The 20353-nt window shown below is 42.4% G+C and overlaps 1 protein-coding gene across 4 annotated transcripts in view; it reads left to right on the top strand.

The window, feature by feature from the left end:
- MARCHF8 (membrane associated ring-CH-type finger 8) overlaps positions 1 to 20353 on the top strand; it is a 99255-nt gene that overhangs the window by 75347 nt on the left and 3555 nt on the right. For 2 of the 4 annotated variants that reach the window (XM_075025943.1, XM_075025944.1), the window contains 5 exons: positions 1445 to 1495; positions 12707 to 12786; positions 13095 to 13940; positions 15898 to 16078; positions 19926 to 20073. In XM_075025943.1, the coding sequence (XP_074882044.1) occupies positions 1445 to 1495; positions 12707 to 12786; positions 13095 to 13940; positions 15898 to 16078; positions 19926 to 20073 (1306 nt within the window). The remainder of the gene's footprint in view (positions 1 to 1444; positions 1496 to 12706; positions 12787 to 13094; positions 13941 to 15897; positions 16079 to 19925; positions 20074 to 20353) is intronic. The other 2 variants (XM_075025945.1, XM_075025946.1) reach the window with 2 other exon arrangements.

The following is a 20353-nucleotide window of genomic DNA, read 5'->3' as shown; positions in this document are numbered from 1 at the left end:
GTGTAGCATCTGGGTGCCCAGCCAGCCAGGCTGACTTGACATGGGCTTTAGTCATTGAAGGTCGCTTGAATTGTAACAAACCGTAGGCAGGTGGTCTGAAACCAGTGAGTGTGCTATATCCAAGCTGATCTAGGAGTAACAGCAGTGGACTGCTTTGGGCTTTTTTTTTATGTCACCATTTGTTATATATGAAGGACTTCTGATGTCAAGCTCTGTCTGATCTGTCAGTGCCAATGAGAACTGGAAGAGGGTGCTGTCAAAGTGTCTCTGTTAGGTTACATTCTCTTCAGGAATAAAGGTGAAAGAGTTTGATTCCTAAAATCCCAGATGAAAAGATGCACTTCTAGAAACTCTTATCCAGCATAGAGCCCATAGGAGAAAGTAGGAAATTTACACTTTTTTCAGAGGGTTTAAATCTCAAACCAATTTACATCCTAGCTTCACAGAGTTAGAGGAACATGTTATGACTTGCCCTGTTTGTAATATTTGCTTAGAAAAAAAGTGTTTCTTGTTGGATTTTATTCAGAAAAGTTTTTGCAGAGCAATTTCTAGGCTCTTCCCAGTGAAGCAATTCTGTCCAGTTACACTTACGGTAAACTGTAACCAAATGTTATGACTTGCCCTATTTGTAATGCTTGTTTAGAAGAAAGTATTTCTTGTTGGATTTTATTCAGAAAAGTCTTTGCAGAGCAATTTCTAGGCTCCTCCCAGTGGGGCAATCATGTCCTGTTACACCTATGGTAAACTGATGTTCAGGAACCTAGAACCCTTAGAGGACAAAATATCTTGGTGAAACCTACAGTTTATTTTGGTAGGAGATAAGATTGTTATCCTTATCAGTCAGGGTCTGCACACTGAAAAGTGAGTAACAGATACAGTTGTCACTGATTACAGTTTTGAGAATTGCAGCTTCTGCATTTCCATCTTGTATAATATTTCCAGTTTAATTATGAGTTCTGTGGTAAATAGGAAGTTCCTCAGTAATTCTGCTTTGTCTCCTGAAATGACATACATGTGGTTATTCACAATTGTTTCCAGACATCACTGTGATACTTTTGTTTTTCTTTAAGCAAGAGCTTTCAGTTTTAGTGCTTGGACGTTTGCCTTTAGATGTAGACGAAGCAGGGCTGAGAAATATCCTTTCCAAAATAGACGACATCCGAGAAAAGGGCTTTCCAGTTTTCATAGGGAGAAGAAGTCATTGTTCTAGTATTTCTCAGTTTGTACTTGTCTTGCCTATGTGATTTTCAGCAAGGTAATATCTTTTTAAGCAAACAAAGCAATTTAGTGATTATCGTAAATCAGGCTGATGTCAATAGAAGCAACAACCTTAAAAGCCACAGCTGTAAGACTTTCTCTGTGGAATTTGGTTTCTAATACCAGCTTTAAAATATTCTCATAACTGTGATTTGTTGCTGCAGTGACCCTGTTCTTCCTCTTTCAGAATGAGAAGGCTTTGGGGCATTCTGTGAGCCGCTCTAGTAACATCTCAAAGGTATGTTCCTCGATATAACTCAGTCTTTGATAAACTTGGGGATGCTGGGATTTCTTTCATTTCAAAACTGGAGTGATATACATGACAATGTGACCAGTAGAAAATACTTCTTGTGCCTGTCTGTCATTGATAGTCACTCCTGAAACATTAGAACTCTCTGGTGTTTCCAGAGTCTCTTTACAGGTCAAATGAAATGGAAGCTACAGTAGGTTTCCTCTTTCACACAGTCAGCCTCCTTAGCTTGGTAGGAGCAAGATAGATGACAGATGCCTGAGATCTTATCCTGGGGGGAAAATCGCTCCAAAAAACATCACTCAATTATGTTCTTTTATACCATAAGCTATCTGATGTAATGTTCTCTGTAAGGCTTGTATAGCCATGCATCCTGTAATATGTATTGGATATATGGTTAATTATTTTATCGTCACTTCAACACTGAATTATTGTTAGTACCATGAAATGCATTGGTATCAGGGCATGACTATGTAAGTATTTTAAAATAAAAATTTTAAATTACAATAAAAATTTTGCTATTACAGGCCATGATCATGTAAGGGAAGCGTGATGCTCTACCCTTTCTAGTCACACTTCAGTATAGCTGATGGATGTACAATTGCTTTGTTATGCCATTAGGAAAAAGGTATCTTCTGTCCAAGATAACTTATTACAATACATACCTTACTCCTACTTCTGCATTACAAATAATTAGCTGGAAGCCTGACACCTTTTTGCTTACACAAGTAAATTGCTTCAAGCCTTCATGCAAGCAAGGCTGTGCTCGTTGACCAGTGTTTTTCGTGGCGTACCTAAGGCTCAACCCTTCATTGCCACAGTTGATGTTGCTGGTAATAGTGACTTTTAATGAGAGACTGAGTCATTATGGCTGTGACAAGCTCAAGTCTCTTCTTTCTATTCTGGGTAGTTCAGGGTATAGGAAGCTATTCATGCCTATCTCCAGCAGAGGAAACAGTGGCTGCACTTAATTTACACTTTATATGGGCACAGGCAACTTTCACTTTGGAGCAGAAAGACAAGATTACTGGGTGTCTTAAATAATGAGCAGGGGAACTGTCCAGTGCACAAGGTATTGACCAAGCTGAAGGTGTTGTTATCATGGAGTGATGTGGGATTGTATTTCACATTCGGTGTCAGAAAATGTGCATTCACAGAAAGGGTTTTGAAATAAATACCATGTGAGTATAAGTTCTCGCCTGTGCTTTTCTAAAATGGGACTATGCCAGTTCCTTCTTACCCTGGATCTTCTCTTCTTAGGGATCCTTAATTGGATTTTCAGGCCTTGCTCAGCAGAGATGGTAGTTTCATCATTAAGTGGTGTTGTACTTTTCCTAGAATGTCTGAAATTCAGCAGCCTTTTGGCAGCAGCAGTTTGGTACCCATACGAAGCTGCGCAGTTCATTCTTAACTCATCAAGAACTGGTAGTGTGGCAGTGCAGTGGGAAGGACCTTGCCCTCTGGCAAAGCTCTCCCTGGAAGTGCTGGCAAGTGAGACATCAATATTTGCATTCATCTTGAAACACTGAAATGTTCAACATGATTGCTGTGTGTTGCAAAAGCTAAAGTTCTCAAGGGGAGCAGAAGTCAGCTTTGCCAGTTCAATGGGTGAGACTTTTCAGCTGCAAACATGAGCTTCCCAGAGGTATTGATGTTCTTACTGCTCCTCTGTCACCTCTGTCTCTGATCCATTCCATGCACCTACTCCACTCTGGAGATAGCTTCTAATAAGGGCCAGAAGTGGAAGTCCCATCGGTGAAATCAGTCCCCTGATTTGCCTCATACATCCGAACGCTGCCTTGCACATCCAGGCAGTTCAGTGCTAAGCTGCAACAATTTATTTTGCAGTCTACAGGTGGGTTGGCTGTTGCAAGCAATTTGTAGGACAAAACAGGAAAGGTTATAGTAGTGGGATGCTGTGTGGAAGCTTAAGTACGTGGAAAATTTTTCATTAGTTCTGAGGTTTAATAGGAAAGTGCCTTTTATTTTTGTTTAGAATAATGTAACAACCTAGCCAATAAGGCAGATTGAATACATGTAAAGGAAAAAGTATGGAAATGCTTGGCTGCCTCTATAGTCCTTTATGAAATCCACAGAGCTTGTTGATACTACACCATTTTAAGAGGAGCTATTTAACCAAAATTGAGTTTAATCAATTACATGCTGCATTTCCAGATATGTTGGGAGCTCTGTGTGTGTGTACAGAAATAATGATCATGCTTCCTGCAAATGACTGTTTCAGCTATTATTTTTCCACACAAATTTAACTTACAGCATAGCAATGTAGCAAATCGCTACAAATGCTTGGCGCTGACACTTGATTCAAAGTGTTTCTGGTGCTGATATGTCATTATGAACCCGCTGTGATTATTACTGTGTATCTTTCCACTGCTCTCAGTTGCACAGTGCAATATGAGTGGAAAAGATTGAGTCAGAACTCAGCCTCTAGCCAAGAGAGGATGCTGTGTTAGTCGTAGTGACCAAGGAAGGCAATGCCCTAGGGCTAAAAGTGAGCAAGGAGCGAGGCAGACAGATGGTGCCACTGAAAATGAGATCAGCTGGTAGAGGTAGCAGGACCTCTCTGAACATAGACCTCAAGTGTTGGGGCCAGGTGGAGCTGTCTCTTGGGAGGAAGGGGCAAAAAGGCAGTTCTCCAAGAGGCAGATGCTAAGAGAGGCTGAAGAGATGCTAGTACATGTGGCCAGGCCAAGAAAAAACAATCACCTGAATACTTGACTGGGGATGGAGGCCAGAAGCAGCAGAAAAAGGAGTAGGGAATAAGATGTAGGAGGATCTTCATATGGTGCCATTAGGTTTTGTGCAGTCTGTTGCACACTGGGGGATGTGGCATTCCTCCAGGCTCTTCTTTGGGATTTTGGCGTGTATATTTCAAACACTCCTTTTAAATCTGCTCCAGATGAAACATTTGAATTTCTCGAATCTTTTCTATGTTTGTTTTGAAATTAAAAAAAAATTGTGTTGAAGGCAGGTTGAATTGATTTAGTCACGGGACTTGGACACAGCCCAATTCCTGACTTGTCCTGTTCAAGCACAGTGATGCTAATTGAAACACCTCCGATTGGCACAGGTGTATACTGCCCAGATTGACATCTCAACTGTTTACCCTAAGCCAGCATTTTTGCCAAGAAGCCACTGTTCACTGGTAAGTGGCTTCATCATACAAGCCACACAGAGAAATAATTAAGCTTTATAGAAGCTTCATCCTCTAAATATAGATGAAATTGACCCTAAAACACAGCTAGTTGCTGGCAGCAGCTAAAAAAGGGATTTTCACAGTGGTGGTAATTCATGCCCTCTGCTCGTAGATAAAGGAATTGTGCTTACAAGCAGATTAAACAAGGTCACTAACAAAGCTGGCCTGTAAACAGTTATCCTCAAATTAGTGACATTGTTTAGCTTTAAAGTGTCTGATATATCCTGAAACTGATGATGTGACATATGGAAATATCTTCAGGTCATCTGTGTGCTGTTCCTGTCATCTGATTGCTCTGGAGGGCTGATTTTAGCATAGTGGAGAAGCACTTTGTAGTCTTATTTTCACGGCCCTCTTAGGGGTAAACCTTGAAAATGCTAATACTGAGATCACAGCAAAGGAATCAAAAGGGCACTCCTTAAAAAATGTAAATGCTGTGTCTTTTCTGAAGGCCTGTACAGTTTTATCTTTTGAGCAGAAGCACACTGTAAAGTATTAAATTATTCTTGGGCTGAATGGCAGCCAGTGCAGATGCAAAGTGGTAGCCTAAGCTTGCTATGAAATTTAAAATCCATTTAGGCTGTTCATCAGCTTGGAACAGATTTAGAAAAGCATATGAATACACACGTCCACTGTCGCCTGAAGCTTTGATGGATTCAGTGAGCGTTTGTCCGTAAAAAAGCAGTCCAGGTTTTTCAGTTGCAGAGCTTAGCTGTCCTCTATCTATCAGATGACCAAGGCTTACTGAAAAGAACTGCTGCTTGGAGGTGTTCCGTTCAGGTACATGAGCCTGGGGGTAGGGAAAGAGAAGTTGCTTAAAAAAATTAAGTCCTTCAACTGAGCTATTGGGGAAAGGAAAGGACATGGAAAATTGTATAGTGTGAAGATTAAGGTATGCTCTTTTCCCCACCCACAAGAGCAAGTAATCTCATGCTGGGGCACAGTGCAGTCATGTTCGTAAGAAGTGCGATAGTCTCCCTGTGCTGTGATAAATTCCCTCTCCTCAGGCTGGACTCTTACTTCATATAGGTATGAGGGCACCCTATGAAGAAGGAACCTGCAGGAGTTTCATTTTCTCTTTTGTTGCCTCCGTCCATTCAAGGTATTTTGAGGAAGATTTTAAAGGCAAAGGGCTATATTTTTTTTCTTCTTCTTCTCCCTGCAGAACCTGTGCAGTTGTTACTGGGTTTAGTCAACTTTAATCTTGTGCTATAGGCAGGTTGAATTACACTTGGGGAGATTTTGAAAGGATAGATAGCCTTCTTTCTCTAGTGCCTTCAGCTCTGGTATCTCTAGAGAAAGTTTCTGCCAGAATCCTCCTTTAGATTTCCTTAGGAAGAGTGAGGGGAAGCTGACTTCAGCTTCACTCCTAGTTTCTAGATATAATTTTAATTATAGTCATATATATTATATAAAGTATGGAACAAAGTTCTTCCAGCAGCTGACTGCTGGTTCCTATGGAATTGTTGCCAAAATTATATGGTGGAGTTGATCATCCTGAAAATTTCAGATGCCTCTTTCTCATATCTTCTCGGCTCCCCCCCCCTCCCCCCAGTTTTTTTAACTTCTTTTCATTCTAATAGTGCATGTTATCCCAGCTAAAGACACTTGATTTTAATATGCACTGGAAATCAAAATGGCACAAGTCTTGTAGGGAGAATTTAATGGAGAAGACCAGAAGTTACTGATACTTGATCCTGCCATGTTGGTATTTAGGAAAAGCTTTCAAAACCAGCCTGTCAGCCGGGCTTTCTGCCCTTCACAACATCCAGACTGTCTGTAGGTGGCCAGTTCTGGCTATCTCAAGTGTCAGGTTAATACACTCAGCACGGCTGGTTGGTCTCGTTGCACTGCTGCCTGGGTGTGCTAGTTCAGCTGGAGGCCTCCTTTGGCATGCGTGCAGTGAAACAACCACGTCTGTTCCACAGATGAGATTTGGAGACTTTACAGCTGCAGTGCGCTTTAGCGAGAGCCATCAGTCAACATGTACTGGAATACAGCACTTGCTGAAAGCATAAAAACACAAACATGTTGCGTCCTGGTGGATGGCTGGAGCCAAGCAATTATATTTGTTCTGCAGTGGCTTGAGAAAAATGATGGATGTGTCCCTTGGGTTTAATCAAGACCTCCCTGCCTGCCTTTAGCCCACGCTCAGGACTTCTCAGCACACCAGGCAGAACTGAATTTTGCCACTGTGGATAAGACAGGGCTGGGGCTGCCCCTGTCAAAGGGATGGGAGGTGAACAGGGCAGGGGTGGCACAAACCGAGTCAGATTCCCTGGGTCTTTTCGTAGATGTCCTTTGCCTATCTGAAGATTAGCCTGGTTAGCTATGGAGTGCCTTGCAGTGGCACTTGGTGCCTTTTTTCACAAGGTCCCCATCACTGTTGTTTTCTTTCCTAGATCACTGTCTATACCTAGATCCTGCCAAAGGAACAGGTATGGGGTGGTTGGTCTTGGTTTCAGTGGTGTAAACTAAGGTGGGAGCAGAGCCTGGGGCTTCCGCTGCCTCTGGAGATGTACCATGCAAGCTAAGTGCCTGCCATGTCCCTGACTAGCAGCAGCCTTGTATTCTTAATACACGTTTAAATAGGATCTGTGCAAGAGAGAGAAAATAGCTCTTTGTCAATGAGTTCTTTTAAGACACAGGATGTGATAACTATCCCTCTGTTTCTGTCTTTCCTGTGTGCTTATGCCACATTCATCATTGTGATGTGTTAATACCAGGAGAGACAAAACTCCCAGTGGCCCCTTGCAGATCGCAGCACTGTGATCTCGGTGCGGAAAAAGCGTCACAGTGGAGGGGGATTGCTAGGGGCGGGGGAGGGTATTAAAGGCAGTGGGCCTCAATCAGTGGTTGTGCTTGGGACAGGACAACTGCGGGGCAGTGGTGGGAGACGTCTCCACTTAGCTAACACTTAAGTGTGATTAGCTGTGTCTCTTTAATCCCCAGAGGGACTGGAGGTGGTTGGGGTTGGCTTAGCAGAGAATACCATCGCTGTGCTCCTGTCATTCTAACGGGGAACGGAGGCAGACAGAAACTGCTGCAATGGTCTAGTGGTGTTGGGGACGTCTTTTAGCATCAGTCTTTTTGACAGTAAGTGCAGCTATCTTTTAGGATTTTTATTGCTCTCTTATTTTATATATATTTCTTTTAGCCCAGCAGAAGAGCATAGTTTTGAAGTGGGTTCATCACAGTGTAAAATAAAGGCAAACCCATAATCAAAATGTGAGGTTGGAATTTGGGGTGTGGAGTGTTTGGCTCCTTGCTCTATTGCTAAATTTGTATTTGTCTGAAGCTCCTTGTGCTGCAGTTTCTCCTGAGTAAAAGACTTTAAAATTGTGCTGCTTTTCTCTAACCCTTTGTCTGCCCAAAGGAGAGGTGTGCTCTATTATTAAATGTGTATAGTGCTTAGTATGTTAGTTCCAGGTCCTTAGCTGAGACTTCTAGGTGTTTTTGTAGCACAAATAGTAGGGTCACAGTACTGGTCCTATTCATATGGCACCTAGAAATGATGAAGTTTGCAGGTGTGCAGGAAAACCTTTCTTTGCTTCCTTCAAACTTCCAATCAGTGGAGGAATTCTTCTGGACTTAAGTAGTTTCTAACTTTTTACCTTCAATTAATAATTTGATAAGGTTTTCAGAATGTGACAGGCCCTGCTCTTTACAATGAGGTATAATTGCTAGTACTGAAATGCAGCCCAGAGTGAGACAACAGCAACTACACCCAGAAGTGCCTTCTCAGATAACCAGGTTATCTTGGAATATACCCAAGCCATTGACATGTTCACTATGGCTCACTTCAAAGATGACTTTATTTTCTGAGGCAGGGTGGGTTTTTTGGTTTTGGTGTGCAGTCTGTAATCACAGGTAGGTAATCAGAAAGGCACCGAGTTCTCCACCAACAGATCACACTGTTTGTGGAGTGGGGGCAGAATGAGACCAGCTATGGCAGCACATACATATAGATACATATGTACATATATATATATATATATGCACGCATGCACGTACACACACACACACATATATAAAATAAGATAGATAGATAGATAGATAGATAGATAGATAGATAGATATCTTCTTGATGGCAACCCTCCAGAGAGCTGTAGGCTTCCAAGGATTACTACTTTCAGAGTCTCTGTGATTATCTAAACACCAGTGCGGAAGGCCACACTGTGACCTCACTGAATTGCATTAGATGGGAATGTCAGTATACACAATTAACTAACTATTGACCTTTAGTCCTGAGCTACTTTAGGCAACCAGTCGGGCTGTACAGGGTAACTCACTTAGCATATAGCTCCCAGGCTTGTCATTGGAGGTGATATTTCTCCATGTGAAAGGCATGAAAGTCCACAGAGATTCAGCAAGTGATTCTGGGGTTGGAAGGGTCGAATTCAGGCTGTCAAGGCTTAGGCTACCCATCACATAATGAGCATGGCACAAACCTCCTATGACAAGGAGTGCTTTAAAACCTACTACTGCTATTGCCATCATAAGTGGCTGGTTCAACCAAAGGTGCTGCTACTTGTGAGGCTGCTGCTGGGGCATTAAGGATGGTGTGTGTGCCAGAAGCTACAGTGTGGTGAAGGCTTTGATTGCTTATTTTCCCAGCCTCTTCAGGGCTGAGCCTTGGATGGGAGCAACGTCAGAGCTCCAAGCTAGCTGGATCCGCCTCTCTGTTACATTCAACCATCACATTGCCTCTTCCTTGCCCTCTTCTGGCCCAAGGCTGCCAGTGTTTCTTCTTTTCTGTGGCACCTCTCTGCCTGATAGCTGCTGTATCCGAGTCGGTAAACCCAGCCAAGATGTGTGGACTGGCCAGCATCAGCTGCATGCACCTCTGCTTCTAGAACTGGCAGAACTTACTTCTTGGGCTCTTGGCAGCACCTTGCATTTTACTATGCTCTTCTCTTGTCAGTGCATTGTGCCTTGCCATTAGAGGCTTATTGCTCTAACCAACTGATGTTCCTTCAGCAGCTGAAGCTAGGGAAGTGACTGGCATTAATCAAGCTCAGTAAAAGAAGTGGTTAGTTTTACCCCACCTCGCTATCCTAATCTGATTTGTAATGCAGTTGTGTAAATAGTTTCATAAGCAAAAAGCATGGGAGGAAGGGAGGGCAGACTGAGAGACTGGAGGCTCATTGAACCATGGCTTTTGGTGGTAGCCACAGCTTACCTTAGCTTAAACTGAGGGTGGGGCGTAACTTCTCCACTGTTTTGTTGTTCCACATTGTGGTGCCTTTCCAAGCGTGTTAACTTCTGTTCATATTTTGGTTGCACTTGCATTACGTATGAAGATGGAGCAACAGACCTCCTGTTTTTAAGCAGGAAGATAGGAGGAAAAGGAAATGTGCCTCAGATGAGGGTTTTTCGCAAGGTGTCCTGAACAGTGCTGGCATCTAGAAAGAGAATAGTAAGCTTCAAATGCAAATGAAATTCCACAATTTCTTGTTTGTCGCAGCCTTTTGGTATCCCAAGTGGTGAGACTTTGACACTGTCTTGGTGCGAGGCAATTAGATCAAGAAACAAGTAACATGGTTTCAGAAGGGAAATTTTGGATCATTGAGTCTAGTCATCTGCTATTAGATTGTCACATCATATATACTGCTGTCTCTTTTTTTGGAAAGCTTCATTGCTAAAGTGAAGGAGTAGAGAGATTGGATTCATTATAAGCAGGTTGCCTTCTGTGATTTGCTCATAACATAAAACCTGAGACAGATTTATTAATTGATTTGTGACTTCAGTTCCAGCAATATAGGGCTCTGTTTCCATGGCAGAATGCAACATGCTGTTTTACTGATTCAATATTTTGTTTTTAGAAGATTGCTAAATGTGTCTTTTAAAATAATTCATTATTTAAGTCTTATTAATTTTCATTTGTGTAATTATAGCAGCAGATTATAGTGTGTCAGGTCTTTCACTAATTTGCCAGTCTGTCTTTAAAAAAAAAGTAATTACCGCGCAAACTCTTTAAAAGATAGGTTTTGAAGTCAGAGATGTACCTGCTTTTAGGTGAGGTTAAGCATTAAATAGAGAGCAAATTTTCAAGTAATAGCTGAATTCGCCTTACTGCATGATCAGCATCCTATATCATTAGCATGTGCAAGTGGTGTAAAATGTAAAGAACCATAGTTTCCAGGATAAAGCCAATAATTTATATTTAAGTCTTTCATTTGTTTTGTCACAGTCATAACATAGTTCAGTTTGCTTTCTGGCCCAAGGTTATTCTCTTGGGTTTTATTCTATACATGTACCTAGCTGGGTAGAATGGGAAATAAGTTACAGTGTCTTGCTACGGATCGAGGTGTGTAAGTCTTGCCCTTGACTCTTGCAGACCCAGCTGTAAATGGATACCTGTTTTTTCAGGTTTGGTGCACCTGAGGCATCCCAATGTGAGGCCAGATACATTGCTCTCTGTAGTGCTGTTGGCTAGAGAAACAAAACCTTAACAAATGAGTCCTGTAACATGGAAGATGATGGTTGTATTTGTATTTATAAAGTAACACGTGTGTTCTAGTACACCCATCTTCTCTCACAAAGAAAGAAGAGTATATTGTGTGACAAGGAACCTTGCTTTTGTTATGACAATGTAAAAGCCTGCAGTGGCCTTGTTGAAATATACCATAGGGGCTTTTAATAAATTAAGTGAGACAGATGCAGTGTGTGTGTGTTGCACCACGAGCAGATCGTCAAAACACTGATGACTGAGCTAGCTCTGGCGTCTCAAGCTAAAGTACAGGGCTGGGCACAGCGTGCTTCTGTGGCAACGCACCTTTCGTGACCTGAGGTTTCTCCTAGTCTGGCTTTGTGTGCTTGCCTGGCCCAGGTCTGTGCTGGCTCTGCTGGTTTTTGTGCAGCCCAGCGTGGTGTTACACTTGCGCTCATTGCATTGCTCCTTCCTGGGTTTCAGGTTTTGCTTTGCAGATCAAAAGAGCTGTAAACCTTTGTTTGAATTTTGAAATGCAGGCGGTGTTTTGCAGCAGTGGGTGAGCGGCACAGCCTGTCCAGCAGCTCTGGAACATCGAAGAACCAGGTTTAAAGATTCTCTATTATGAGGTTATCAATACAGGTCTTCTCCTCACCAAAACTTCTAGGAAGAGTCGAGAAGTTTCTGTTAGTGACCCCCAGAATATAGCGGCAGAAAAGGCCTATGATAATAGCCCATCAAGTCCCAGCTCTGAGACAATGATGGTTCTTACTATATTGATTTTAGAGGCTTGTCTATTAAGTGTGAAATATGCCAAGAGCTTAGCTCTATTTTTTTGAATTAGTTCAGCTGAATTCTGAATTCTTCAGTTACTCTATTTCTCACTGTGCTCTTGCTGGGTCTTACAAACGTGACTGCTGCCACACCTCTTCTCCAAGTAGGTGGAAGACCCTGTCAGAGTAAGAGCTGGGTGAAAGGCCTTGCAAAGTACAGAGTACTTCAGGGAATGGTCTGGTTTGGCAGGTGCTCATGTGCATATGCTAATATGGAAAGTAAGTCCCCAAATAGTGTTTGAGCTACTGAATTACTGACAGTTCTGTCTTGTGAAAAAAAAAAAGCCCCAAGCCTCTAATCTCTTGTCATCATTATAAGTGGAAGGATTAGCTATTATGTGGTAGCTAAATTCCAACCAGTCTATACACACACCTACATCTAATTATTCTAATTACCATAGCATTGCTCATTTCCTGAGCTATTGTTCTGAGCAATGTTTGACAGCTGGCAGGTTCCGCTCCAGAGATGGCTGCATTTGACCTTGGGGGAAGACGTTTCTGTTCTGATTACAACTTTTCCCAGGATGAGGCTGTATGACCTCCCTTTCTAGCATTTGACAGTTAAGCCACTTTAATGCAACTAGCCCTTGAATATCTGATGTAGAGTGATATCTGACTCCATATGCTGTGTTTAATCCTGAAGGTGATTGCTGTGCATACCAAACTCTTGCAACTTATGACTTGCTTCTTTTTGTTTGTTTGTTTTAATTTCACTGCAGGCTGGAAGTCCAACCTCTATCTCTGCCCCTCATAGCTTCTCTCGGACTTCTGTTACACCATCCAACCAGGACATCTGCAGGTAAAGTGTGTTGTTTGCATGGCTACAGTGAGGCTCGTGTGAGGTTCAAATTAAGAAAAAAAAAAACAACTGAAAAAGCACGTGTGTGGGGAAGTAAGCGATGTGGGGTTCCCATATGAAGCATCCCATTTGTTTGACTCAACTGCTGTCTAACACTGCTTCATTGAATCCCACTGACTGTTTGGCCCTGCTATGTTTGCCATTCCCACACTAGCCATAATTCTCATTTCTTCACTTTTAATTATATGTGTTCTCTTATGTAATTGTTTTTTACTTTCTGTGCTTTTATTCCACTGTTCTGCATGCAGTTCCAGTGCAGTGTTTTCTGAGTGTTGTCATCACAGTCCAGTGCAGTCTGCTGTTGTCTTGAAAAATCCTCACTGCCAGAGCCCTCTGACACAAGGGGTCACTGTGACAGTAATCTGTCAGGACACGTTACATGCAGCAAAGAGAAACTCCCGTGGGCAGGATCGGGGCCAGGCACTCAGGTCTGCTAAGAATGTAAAGCCCACCCGCACTCTGAAATTCTCCAAGTCCCTCAATGACGTGGACCAGAAGGCACAGAGCACCAGTGAGTGCTTTGACTATGTGGAGCGAACACGCTCAGAAGGCAAATTGACCCCGACTCAAGAGCAGTGTTTAAGGATTAACAAATTTCATCTTAAAGAGAGGAAACCGCTGAATCTCAGGCCTCTTTCTTTTAGCAATTCTAAGCACTCCTATATCCCTTCCCTTTCCAACTACTCGAGTGCATCAGGAGGAGCAGAGAACCACAGCGCTGTACATATCCCCTTGCTGGAGGACAAAGTGGACCATGACACCTCAAGGAGCAAAAAACTGTTGCGTTACCTTTTTTCCTTCTCCCACACCTCCAGCACCAGCAGCCTGCATAAGTTCCACGAACTGGAGAGCTATTCCAGTCACTTCCAAGCTGAGAAATCCTCCAGCGTGCTGGTGGAAAGCACGGACTTCTGCTCTGATGATATGGGAGACGATGACGTCTTTGAGGACAGCACCTCAGTGAAATTGAAAACCAAAGAGCAACGGGCACCACTCTGTTCAGTTGAGAAGGACAGTGACCTTGACTGCCCTTCCCCCCTCTCAGAAAAATTCCCCCCTCTCTCCCCTGTGTCCACATCGGGGGATACCTGCAGGTTGGTTTACCAGAGAACCACCTACCTTCAAGCCCTCCCATGTGCGGTGGTGACCGTTCTGCTTTCCCCTGCCTTTGTGCTGTTTCTGTCTTTTCTTTCACCCTGTCACCTTGCTTTAATATGTGCGATTTGAAGCATGCAGCCTTCTCTCTGCTGTCCTGCACCCCTCTGATGCACATAATAAGGCTACTAAGCAAAAGAATTTCCTTTGGAGTCAAATAAATTCTCTTGCAATTTGTTTCAGGTTTGGGGTTCTGAGATGGTATTTTTCTGTTATCAGTGCCCAGACTGGGAATATCAGGAGAGAATCAGCTATGCATATTAAAGGCCAAGCTGAACATGTCTTAGCTTTTAATGAGCAATGTGTTGTCCTGACAGTCACTGCTGGTTTGGTCGGAGGGTGGGGAATCAGGAGGAGAACACTGTGTGAAAATTGCTTCTGAGATCAGGTCAATATAGCTTAAAATTTATTTTTTTCCCATCTTTTCCTCACAGTTTGTATCCCACCACACTCTTTTATTTGTAAAGGGCAGTCTGGATGCCTTAGTCGACAGGGGGATCTGAGTGCTGAGTGTTAGCAGTGGGCCTGTGTGACGTCCATAGTGTGAGATCCAAAAAGGATGGGTGTCCTTGTTCCAACTACAGAGGATTAATCATGTGCACAGGCAGTGGGAACAGCTAGCTCTGGACTGTCTTCATGCTGACTTGTCTGCAGATCTGCCCTATCCCAGCTCCAAAATGTGGCTGAGGAGCAGGAGTCAGCAAGTACAGGAGCAAACGTCCCAACCCTCTACCTAGCATTTTACTGTCCTAACCTTTCTTTTCCCTGACAGCACTTTCTGAAGCTGGCTTTGTTAGTACTTGCCAATATTATTTGTTTTCCCCCTCATTACCAGCAAAATCTAGTTCTGTACTGGCTTGTCATCAACAAGATGCTGTTGTAATCCACCCACACCTTCATTTCCACTTGCCAGCTATCAGCAAGGTCGCAAGAGGCAAGATGCTACACATCAGTAAGAGATTTCAGTAATAGACAGGGATGGCAGCATGCCAGGATGTACTTCACATATGCTTAGTAACTTACATTCATTCCCTGAGCTCCTTACCACCCCCTTTCAATTCATGACCTCTTCCACATGGTTAGAAGGACTTAGTGATGTTTGATGCAACCCAAGGGTTCTGTATAAATTGAAGCTGGAAATTAAATGCCAGCACCTCCTAGTAACACTATATCGGGTGTCCTTGCTGTCTGCACAGTTAGACTGTGAGGGAAATGGGGAATTTTGCAGAGCTGATGCTTCCTTAGCAGCTCTTGCAAAGTAAGAACTGGAAAGCAAAAACATTAGTCCATTTAGAGTATGTGTATTTTGGGGAGATTCCGTGCTGCAGCTTTGCAGTGTGGATCTGTCTCTTAGCAATTGGCACTAGAAATAATCACTTCTCTTGTGCAAAATCCAGGCTGTCTAAATTAACTCTTCGTGATACTGGGGTGGGCTGTTTCCCCATTGGTTTGGGAATTTTGTTTTATCTTCTGTTTCAGATCCTAATCCATGAGTAGCTGTACCTCTCTGTGCATATTTTGTCTTGGGAAGTGATGTCTGATCTGTTTAATTGCTATTTTCAGTTAAGTGCTATTGTTCTAGATGAAGCGTTGTCATTTCTTACCCTGTTTTTTCTTTTGGATATTGTATTTCTGTCAGGCTCTGTGTGTCCGCCTCATCTATTAGAAAGCAGCTGTCTAGTTAGCAGTGTCTGTGCTCAACTATTTTGTGCCTGTCTGTGTGCTTGCGCAGCAATGGAGTTCTTTAGTTTTAGCTCCTTTATGGAACACATGCCTTTGATATGTATGTCTCTGGATCCTCAATGGACAACCGTGTGTGATCACAGATATTACATGCCTCTTCCACATCCTTTCTGCTTCCTCTTCTCCTAATGAGCAGCTTTGCTTCTGATTCAGGATATGTCACTGTGAAGGAGATGATGAGAGCCCTTTGATTACCCCCTGTCACTGTACGGGAAGTCTTCATTTTGTGCACCAAGCCTGCCTGCAGCAATGGATCAAGAGCTCAGATACGCGATGTTGTGAACTGTGCAAGTATGAGTTCATCATGGAGACAAAACTGAAGCCTTTGCGAAAGGTAGGCACAAGACCTGCTCTCCCAAGGAAATGCTTTGTTAAATACAGATCCACTCTGAAAAGAGGCTGTCCTTGCCCATGAGCCTGCAGCACTCCCCACATATTTATAATGTTTCTCTGGCTCCTTAGTAAGTCTGGTCAGTTTTGTATAGGTGCAAAAGGATTTAAGTTAACACTCAGCCTGGCAAATTCAACATCAGTGGAATCCAGCTCTGAGAGTTAGCTATTGTAGCCTGGCAGCAATCTGTGTGTACATGTATGTACATACACACACATATATACATATGTGCATGCAGCAACCTGATTTTTTTCTTTAAAGTTACATTTTAGAGCTGATGCACAAAGGTATTTGCTCTGCAGTTATACCCATTTTTTTTTAAATATGGAGTTTTGTATTTTTGTTACCTGCTTTAGTTTGCTGCTCCAAGATCTTAAGTGGCTTTTAAATTCTCTTGAAAATATGAGGATTTCAGGTTAAACTTAATTTAAATCACACTTTCTAAGTGTAATTTGGTTAAAATTTGTAGCTTTTTTTCTTTTTAAAGAAGCAAACCTATTTTAGTGAAAATATCACAGTGTAAATAGAAGAAGGTTCACCAATAAATGTGTTTTCATTTTTACCTTTTCTTAGACATTGAATGACTAGGTTTTAGTACTTCAGGTTGCTAGAACCTGTATTTTTGTTTTTTAGAAAAGTACCTTTCATAAATCTGGTGACTTACAAGTATAGATATTAAATGCTACTTGTATTGTAAGGCCAGTTTTGCGCTTGTATCCTTTTTGTTCTCCCACATCCTCTGGGCTTTCAATTTCAATTGTTCCTTACAATCAGGATTTTGAGATGGAAGTCACTGGTATTCTTAGCACAGACAAATCTTGCCATGTCTACCAAAGTGGAAGAGGTTAGTAACAATAACCTCCATCTGGAACTAAAATAAAATGAGAAACACTAAATTCAATTATGATGAGCCTAAATTATGTAGGGTGGGAAGTCTGGACTGCAGCCATCCAAAAGCTGTTATGAGAACTTGTCCATTTCCTAAAAGTGACTCCCAGCAGAAAATAGACCAGATTTCAAATACCTGTTATTTTTTTACAGAGATGTACAGTCTGCAAAGTATATAGCTTAGCACAACCAGTTGATAGGACAACGTCTGCTTATGACTGCAGTGAATCGTTGCCTTCTAAGAACCACAGGTTTTTCCTTGGTAGCCCCTTGGCATGGAGTGTAGTACCTGTGAGCTGCAATAGTGGCCGTCATAGGCTGTTATCTGCGCAGACAATACTTTGCACAGCCCAGCCATAGGACATTAAAAAAATTACTCTAGAGAATCCCAAGTAAAAAAAAAGTTGCTATAGCTGCTGTTTTCTGTGCTTTCTCTGCCTGGAGTGGGTGGGAGACATTTTCTGACTATTTGTGCCCTGTGAGAAAAAGCTGTTCGGCACCTTCAGAAATGAGTCACTCAGCATCATTAGTTGTATCTGAACAGGTCACCTGTGGGAAAGAGACCAGATGCCAGAAGGTAGGGACAGAGCCATAAACAGAAGGAGAAGAAGGAATTTATGTCTCAAATATATCTAAAGAGTCTTTTTAGAGGTTCAGCTGCAGCCAGAAGATAAGTTGCCTCTGTATCTTCAACTCAGCCTTTATGTTATCCTGTCAGTCAGGAGAAAACAGCCTGGAACTGGTAATTATGAACAGGATGGGACAAATAATAGGGCTTGCCCTTGTCTGTAGGGTAGAAATGGAATTAAACTTCCTCAGCATCTTAAGGTTGTATCGCAGCATTGGGCTGTTCAGCTGCTGTTACTAAGGCAAGAGGATGAGAAACAACAATGTGTCACGGTCCAAGTGAAGATGAGGTGCGACAAGAGAGGGATGCTCCATTTTAAGATTTCAATGGAGAAAAAGAAGACATTAAATCTAAATTCGCTACTGATTTTTTTTGTTTTAACAACACTTCAAAAACCCAGAACTGCTGAGTATTTTAACTGGAAAATGCCACATGATGTGTCATTGGAATAATGCAGCAAGGACCTACAGATTCTAGTTTCCTCTCTGGGCTAATGCATAGTTTGCAGAATATCTTCTCTTTTGCTGTGCAGTCATATCTCTTGAAGAGAGGAGGTGGTGCAGGTTGGTTGGTGTGGAGCCAGCAGTTCACAGGAGGTGTTGTCCAGCAGAAGAGCTCAAGGTGTGGAGCAGAAAACAGAAATATAAATTAGTCATAACACAAGTCCTCGTGGCTCTGTAAAAGCATTCACAAATACATTTCACATGCTTAGTTTTTGACAAAATTAATTAATTAGTTTATACTTTTTATCAAAAGTAAACACCTTTGTTTAGATGCCAAAGCAATTTTCTGTTTAAAATACAACATCCAAAGGGAATGTTTTGTCCCATCTTTTTCTAAGAAGAGTGAAAGAATGTAGCTTTCTAGCATGACATGAGTCTAGCATGTCATTACTGGAAGTCTTCAATTCATGTGCCATGATGAGATTTGGATGCCTACAGAGCTGTTGGCAAGACAGAGACTGCCACAGAACTGTTGGCAAGACAGAGATGATCACAAAGTCTGTTTCATGTTTCAATCATTCTTGTATTTGTAGCAGTGGCAAGAATAATTCAACATAATGGGTGATCTCAATTATACTAGTCAGGTCATCCTCGCTCTCTTCCACATTATTCCTCCTTTTCAAAGTCCTCTTTTTCTACAAATTATTCTAGGAGACATCACATGCACCTCTCTAGAAACACATGTGCCCCAGCATATATTTTGTGAAAGTGTGAGACAAGCCCATCAACTCTCTGTTCCAAGCAGACCTGCTGAGGGATGTGTATCCCACATGCAAAAACTTTCATCATATACATAGGGGAAATTGCCAAAAAATAATTAAAAAAAAAAAGCTTCTGGGTGTCTCAGGTAAAAAAACTAAAAGCTGGTTTTGAACAATTCCTTGCATATTAGAAGCATCTATAATAATTTTCTAGTTTCTTTGTATCTTTCTTAAATGACAGCGACATGACTTTGGTTTCTATTTGGGCTGTATAAACATTATTGATAGATGCAGGTCTGGGGATTTAATTTGCTGGGGATTTAATTTGCTGCATCCTCTCACTTACAAAAACTGTCATCCCAGTTCTACTGTATATTCTTAAGGCACATGTATTTAAGTGCATTTGAAACACTGAAAATAAAGTATGGGTGTCGCTGCTGTAAGTAATGTTAAATATATGTGAAGATTGAATGAAACCCCCAGAGGTAGGAGGTGAGAACTAAACAGCCTTGAGCTGAGGGCTAAACAGCTTTGACTGTGCACCGAGGGACTCTAACAGAGCTCAGCGTGAGATGTCTTACACGCGCTGGTCAATCAGATCATGTACCACTTTTATGGCAGTGTTTTATTGGACACCTGCCTGAGCAAGGGTGCCCTTTGCCACTCACAATGCTCAGCTGTGACTGTGGGTACCCGCTGTTGAGTGGGGAACACACGAAGGAGCTGCCTTGCTTGTGCTGCACAAGGCTTTGTGTTAGGGTCCCTCTGTGCTGGAGCTGCCCCTGGGTGGGTAAGCAGGGTGTGATGACATCGTGCCAAGGCTCCGGATGGGAGCTGGCGCTGGGGGTCCCCTCCGGTGCCAGGATGGCTCTCACCGGAGCAGGGCGAGCTGCCAGCCATCGCACACGTGCTGTGGTCAGAGCCATAATGCCATCTGACTTTTAAAATCCGTGTTAGGAGGAAACTGGTCTCCTGCCTGATTTTTGTTCTTATTAACGTTCTCTTTTTATACTCTCTAGTAACTACAATAAACACCTAATTTCTTGCTCTGCTTCCGGGTTTCTTGCCAGTGGGAGAAGCTGCAGATGACGGCCAGCGAGAGGAGGAAGATCATGTGCTCTGTAACATTCCATATCATTGCCATCACCTGTGTTGTGTGGTCTCTCTATGTCCTGATAGACAGGACCGCTGAAGAGATTAAACAGGGACAGACTACTGGTATGTTACTTGCTTATCTTCCCACTTAGTCTCGGAATAATTATTTATCCTGAATGCAGAGGATGCGGAGCATGAGTGTGCAGGTAATGTTTACACAACTAGTCAGCTTTAGCCTGAGGTTGGGTTGCTTTAAAAGCACAGTTCTAAAATGATTTAGTTAAATCAGTGTAAATTCATCTTTGGGTGCTTTGTAAGTCTATTTCAGTCAGTTTAGTTTGCACTTGTGAAACGCATAGATATGAGAGCTAATCCACTGTAGCCAGACACAAAATTACTCTGC

The sequence above is a fragment of the Buteo buteo genome, chromosome 4, assembly GCF_964188355.1.
Source record: "Buteo buteo chromosome 4, bButBut1.hap1.1, whole genome shotgun sequence".
Lineage (NCBI taxonomy): Eukaryota > Metazoa > Chordata > Aves > Accipitriformes > Accipitridae > Buteo > Buteo buteo.
The sequence above is the reverse complement of the archived record's forward strand: the minus strand, read 5'-3'. Positions and strand labels throughout refer to the sequence as shown.